This window comes from Hypanus sabinus, chromosome 10 (genome assembly GCF_030144855.1).
Source record: "Hypanus sabinus isolate sHypSab1 chromosome 10, sHypSab1.hap1, whole genome shotgun sequence".
Taxonomy (NCBI): domain Eukaryota; kingdom Metazoa; phylum Chordata; class Chondrichthyes; order Myliobatiformes; family Dasyatidae; genus Hypanus; species Hypanus sabinus.
Genome location: NC_082715.1, coordinates 37,077,975 through 37,084,739, shown reverse-complemented (window position 1 = coordinate 37,084,739; position 6,765 = coordinate 37,077,975). Strand labels below are relative to the sequence as shown.

Genomic DNA, 6,765 nt, shown 5'->3' with positions numbered 1-6,765 from the left:
ACACTAGACTGGATAATTTTGAAAACGCCGGTTTCGGGTAAAAACGATAGGTGTCCACACCAAGCGTTTTTGAAAATACCTCCATCCACATTAAAACGGGTATTTGGGTGAATCTCCACCTACTGGGCATGCGCAGGACACATCTACAGAAAACAAGTAACATGTCTGGTGTCGATTCTTGCGGTGAAAGTGCACGTTTTGCAGTTACAGACTAGAAAAACTTTAAAGGAAATTGCCAAACAACGGATAGCTGTTGGTTCTTGCACAGGACTTAAAACAAGTATTGAAGTGTATGGAGGCAACTGATGGAGTTCACAGACAATATGACCTGGCTGATGACGAACATTGAAAAACTAACTTTGTTGCATTAATAAAGCATCTTGTTAAATGTATAAACATGTCTGCATCAGTGTTATCTTGTATTTCCATACAATGTTACAGTAAACTGTTACACATCTACTGTCAGAGAAGTACTTGCATAAATTGGTAAACCACCTTCATACAAGCAAGGACAGAAAACAGTGCAAAGTGAGTATACTTATTTATTCAGTAAGTTATGGGTCAAAGTATTTGGTGAGTACATTTCTAACTCTTCTGGCTTTAGTCTCGTTGCCGTCTGTTCTGAAATTGTTGGGTTGTGTGGGGGGTTGCATTCAAGAAAACAATGAAATGCTGCGCTGCTGCCACCATCCGTTCCAGCACATCATGACAGCATTTCTAGAAATCGCCGGTCACCCCGTCCACACTATGCACAATCGGCATTTTTAAATTTACACAGTCTGGAGGGCGTTTTCGAAAAGCTCCTTCTTCGGGGAAGGAAAACACTGATTCAGTGTGGATGGAGGGTGAAAACAAAGAGGAAAAGCTTCAGTTAGATTTTTCCTGTCTCGTGTGGATGTAGCCTAAGTCCCAGTTTTCTGAAGGTGGGAAAAACTACCTTGAAGAAAGAAAGCCCTTAGTTTGAAGAGATTTCCAGAAAACTTAAATCAAACTGGACACTAGATTTAGTACAATAAACTTTATTGGAGACAATTCAGTTAAAAAAATAAGCTGTTAACAATTATCAGAATGTTTTCTGCGAATAAAACGTTCACAACAGATAGCAAAAAAAGGTAATCCTACAAAAAAAATGTTTTCTTTTAAAAGCAAGTCCCGCAATCAATAACAATTGGCTACATAATGTTTCAGCAGATTAACATTTTATACGTCCAGATGATCTTTTCAGATAGAATGTCAATAAAACCATGAATTTGTCTCAAGTAAATCAGTCAGTTGTATTTCTACTGGTGGAAGAGTCATGTTTTTTTAAAACCATGAATCTGTAGGTTTGTAACTGACCGATTTACCTGAAACAAAACTCTTGTTATTGGTCTAGCAGCCACGTTATTACAGTAAGATGCTGCACTTTAAAGTTTATCAGAAGATGCAGTTAGCTGCCAAACCATCCTGTTTCCAGTTAATACAAGACAGTAGTATTGTAAATTAATTTACACATTCCCAGCTTATTAATAGATTAAGAAATAGTTATGTAGTTGTATGAGAGTAGTAATATGAATCAGTGTTTCTTGGGTAACTTTGCAGTACATTAAAACTCAAAAGCAAATCTGAAGTTTCAAGCTTCACAAGGTAAAGTAATTGTGCTTTGTAACCATATTGTGAATATAGGCATTTTTGCAGGTCGACAATTAAGTAATCTCCAGAACTGGTCTCCATTTTAAATAAGGGAGATCTTCATAAAGGATATTTTTCTTGGTTTGACAGCTTTAAACTCAGCGACCTTAAAAGTACAGTACAACATGGTGTATATACCATATTCCAATTTGTTTTATCTTTCACCAAGTACAACCAGGTACATTACTCCAATAAAGTAACAGAAAAATGATACAAGTTTACAATCTTGAATATTTACAGTCATAAATAGCAAGTTCACTACATTAGCTTTACTGTCAAGCAGTTTTGTTTTAATTTTAAACAGCTGCAATTTTAAGGATGTGTGTAACATTAAAAGCCAGTTGCTTTGATATATGGAGAATGCTCTAAAAAAAAGACCCAAAGTATCCACTACCTTAGGGACTACAGCACTTGTGCCTCTGCAAGTCACAAAATTTCACATTTTTGGAGAAGTGAAAATTACCCTAGCCCACTAAACAATAGCAGCAGTAAAACAGAATACTTGAAACCATATAAATTTGTCTCAGTGGACTTTTTTTCCCAGGAAGTCAGATACATAGGTAAAAATGCTGAGTTACTATAAGGCAGCAAATCCATGGTTTGAAATTCGTCCTGTACGTTTGGACATTTCAAGTCGATAGCCAAGAGCTCAAAAATAACATTTGACCTATGGTCACCCAGGAAACATCGCATCTTATAATCAATACGCTTTTGGTTTTTCTCTTATACATAACCTTTTCCTTGCTATCTCAGTTGGTCGACGGTTTCAAAATTTGCCAAGAACTGTTGCAAGTAGAGCCATCCTTACATACATGCCATTTTCAGCCTGACGGAAGTAAGCTGCCCGTGGGTCAGAATCAACTTCCACACTGAAAGAAGCACAGCGACATTACACATCTTAACAAAAATTATGAATATATGCACATTTATTTATTGTTTAAAAAAAAGAACAAGTTTAAATCCCACTCTTCTCATGTCTGTGTCAATCTGATCGAGAAGGATCAACAAAGGGCAAAGGAGAAATTCCTTCCAATGCAATAGAGGTATCATTATCAACTAGTGCTATCTTATACTATTTTTTAAAAGAAAAAATGGAAACTTATGTGGATTAAACTTAGACAGTTGGTATTTGCAATGTACAATACCGCACTCCCAAATTTACCCTTATCAAATGCAATTGTTTTTCTAACAGAAGTGATCTAGAAAAAAAAAACTATACTGAAATTTGGATGCAAAACCAAACAGCGTTTGTATATGTTAATATGCTAAATGAAATTAAAAACTACAGATCATGGAAATACGAAACAAAACAAAATGCTGAAAGTACTCAGCAAATCAGACAAAATTGGAAAAGAAAAGCAAATTCAATGTTTCAGGTCAAAGATACTTCAGAACTGGAAACAAGTAGTAAAAAGTGATCAGGAAAGTGTAAAGAGAGATTGATAGGACAGTAAATCTGAGAAAGATTGAGCTACCAAGCAAAGTTTTATTTTTGCTTCTTCAAGACAATAAATACCAAGCAATTTGTTAGCCATTCTCAGTAATTATTAGGTTGAAAACCTCTTGCATCTCGTGTTGGAAAGTTTAGCAGGGTGTTCAGTTTGCCTAACCACTCGTCCCATCACAAAACTGGTTTAGTTCCAGGTATAATCCCAGGAACAAGTTAAATCTTTGTCACATCAGCCCAGGAGCTTCTGAAATACATTTCCTTTGCTATTTTTGTCTTCACATTCAATTAGTTCCCAGAGCACACACACTTCTCCCTCTGCTTTAGTCAGTTCTTCAATTTTCTCTGTTATTTCTCTGTTCCACTTACCCACTGTGCTGAGTCTCTGCATCCACATTTAATCAGGAACCTATGATTTTCTCTAGGTTATTTCCAACCTCCAATTTCCTTGATCTAACTTCCATTACAGCTTTGCCCCTCTGTTCCCCCAGTCCTCCATAAAACTCATGTTTGACCTCATTCTCTCATTTTTCAAATCCATGTCCATACTCATGCCCAATCAGGTTTTTGGCTTTGTACAGGACAAAAACAAACAAATCTGATGATAGCAGACTACAGCACATTATCCTCACTCATTTCCTGTACTAACCAACCCATCACATCATCTTCCTCAAATGCCTTTCTCATCCATGCCCCAACATGGACAGAATAAATCCCACCTGTGATAAAATTATGGAGAGATGGAATAAGTTATTGTCTGTCTCAAGGTAACTAAGAAGTATCACGGATCAGGAGATTAAGGCATGTCATTTAGGGACTAAGTACATCACTGTTCTTTCACATACTGTGTTTTAATTCAGCAGTGCAAGAAGATGATATTCACTACTTTGACACAGTAATCTATTTTATTTTTGCTCTATGACTAATATACACCTTCCAATTAAATTAAATTTAGTCCAATTTTATTTGGGGGGGAGGGGGCAGTAGAGATTCTTATCTTCAAAATTCATCATTCCTTCACTGAATGTACAGTCTCAACACAACATCTAATGTGATATCAGCTTCCACATATGTAGCAGAGTCTTGCTTCTTTTAATAGCCCAATACTTCCACCATCCAATCCTGCTCTTGTTTAAGATGCTGGATAATAAATGTAGTTCATGAGCAGAGAGAAGCAATGAAATATTGGTAGCTTGGGTTGGCTATTTGGACGGTTGGTTGGTCACCAAGCTTGGCAAAACATCTGCAGACATTTCAGCTGCAATCAAGAAGCCATCATTAGTGTGCAATTGAGGGTGTTGATATCCATTTGGACACCGGAGGAGACCACAAGTCAACATTCTGCGGAGACAACACCCTCAACTGCACACTGACAGCTTCTCAATCGGAGCCGAAGCATTTGCTAAATTTCTACCAAGTTTGGCAACCAATCAAATTTCCAAGTAATGAAGTATGTTCAGATGGATGTTTTAAGCACACCTTTGGTTTCTGACTCTTTATGTGAGAGATGTGGATAGAACAGTAGTGCAGGGGAAAAGTTAGAAATGACAGATCCTGAGTGGCTCTGCAGGGTACCCTACTCCATGATGCATGCATCAGTTACATTAACATACAAAAGATTATACAATTATTTTACCATGGAAATACTGACAAATTCCAATGTGACTCAATGTTACCAAAAATTACATAATAACTTTGATTTGAGAGCAGATGGTCAATATAACCACACATAAACACACAAATAAAATTATTGCAAGGTCTTACCTAATTTCATTCACTCGCGGCAGAGGATGCATAACTACCATCTTTTTCTTGGCTCTGGTCATAATGTGAGGAGTGAGGATAAATTGTCCAAAACACTAGAAAAGAAATTAATTTACAAATAACTAAAATCATTTAGAGGTAAAAGAATCTGAGTATATTTAATTAAAGATTGCTGTGGACAATCATAGCAATTTAATGCTAGAGAAAAACACTTCAACTGAAAGTGATTTTTAAAATAAATGCTCAAGAAATCTGATTCTGTATAATAAAAACATAACCTTTATGAATTATTAGAAATAAGATTCTAAATTGCAGAATATCAAGTATTTAAATAATTACCAAGTGTTACTTTAACACCCTCACTTTTTAACAATCATTGTTTAATCTTAGGTGATATAAGGAACAACATTATTGACTCATTAGCTCGGAGTGCTGTTGATATGAATAAAAAAAACCCAAAGCTTAACCAATTTAATTGTCTTTGCTTAAATGCAGCAAATGGGGGCCCTGGGTGAGATTAGGCTCAGGTTTGGCTGAAGTACCTTCTTTAAATCAGAAGGTTGCCAACAGCATTTTGATACTCACAAAATGAGGCAATGAATTTAGGTAAAGTAGCAATACAATATCTTTACGGGTATAAGAAAAATTGACAAGTAATCTGTTGTTTAAGGATCACTGATTTCTGTGGACAGTTAATCAAATCTTACAAAGAGACAATGTTTTAATTAACAGTGTAGAAAATAGTTTTTTAAAAAAATCAATTTCTGCTCTCCAATTGTGCAGAATTGTGCACCTAGCTCATCTGGTTCTGTTTTCCATGCTCCTTTCAAATTCCTTGGGGCCTCTTTCTTGTGATCTCTTAAACTCACTGGGGCCCTTTGCCTATTGCCTACCTCTGGGGAAAGTATTTTTCAAATCATTATTGAAAATTGTTTTCAGGCCTGGAAGGTAAATGGCTTACTGCCTAGTTTCCCATCCCTAGCCAGAAATGTTCTGCAGGCTTCTTGGGACAATCACAAAGTGACTTCAGGTTCTCATGTGTACTCATTCAGCTGTGATTACTGAAGTTAGTTCCTTAGTAATAAAGCGCTGCACCTTGTAACCAAAAACAAAAAAAAACACAGTAAAAGAAAAAAATCAACAGAATTACATAGAACAGTGAGAAAAGTCACAAACACATCAAGGAATATTGCAATGGGAAAGTTATTATATTTCTATAGAAGATAACTGAAACATACATCTTAAATCCAAAATACTTAAATTGATTCAAATAAGCCTAAATGTAATAGTCAACTTAATTTTTAGAACTTTAAACAAAGGGGCATTGCTGGACAGAGTCCTGATTTCATTTAGTACACATTTTTCATTACCGCTTCGTATTCTTCTTCGGAGGCAAATCTTTCTTTCTGAATCCTAGTCATGTATAATACATCAGTGTCTGGTAGGGCCTCTTCCAAACTGTCAAATTCCTCCTGTACATACAAACAGGTGTTATATGCAAAAAGATGTTAAGAAAACAACAAAAATTGCTGATCTGTCGAAGAATATAGAAGTATCACAGTATTCTACATCTGTAAACAAACAGCATAACTCCCATTTCCTCAAACACGCCTATATTATGAATTTGCAGGTTTTGCAATGTTTATAGTAATTATCTTCAAATTAAGTGCAGATTACTTGTGCTCACCTGCTTAATTCCTCTGGATTCAAGAAAATGAACAATATTTTGGGGCATCCGGAGATTTTTGGGAGTAACATATCGGAGATTCACGCGATATAATGTGAGAAGGTAGGCTAGAGAATGTACGGTCCGTCCATGCTTCAGGTCTCCAACCATTGTAATCTACAGATATATTACAATGACAATTGGTGAAAACTTAGTT

At 36.0% G+C, this 6,765-nt stretch overlaps 1 protein-coding gene across 2 annotated transcripts in view; it reads right to left on the bottom strand.

The window, feature by feature from the left end:
* Positions 1–1,003: 1,003 nt before the first annotated feature.
* The window catches only part of cad (carbamoyl-phosphate synthetase 2, aspartate transcarbamylase, and dihydroorotase), a 107,011-nt gene continuing 101,249 nt past the window's right edge, over positions 1,004–6,765 (bottom strand). For both annotated transcript variants that reach the window (XM_059981680.1, XM_059981681.1), the window contains 4 exons: positions 6,570–6,725; positions 6,253–6,354; positions 4,883–4,977; positions 1,004–2,540 (listed from right to left, as the gene is read on the bottom strand). In XM_059981680.1, coding sequence (XP_059837663.1) covers positions 2,438–2,540; positions 4,883–4,977; positions 6,253–6,354; positions 6,570–6,725 — 456 coding nt within the window. In that variant the 3' untranslated portion in view covers positions 1,004–2,437. The remainder of the gene's footprint in view (positions 2,541–4,882; positions 4,978–6,252; positions 6,355–6,569; positions 6,726–6,765) is intronic.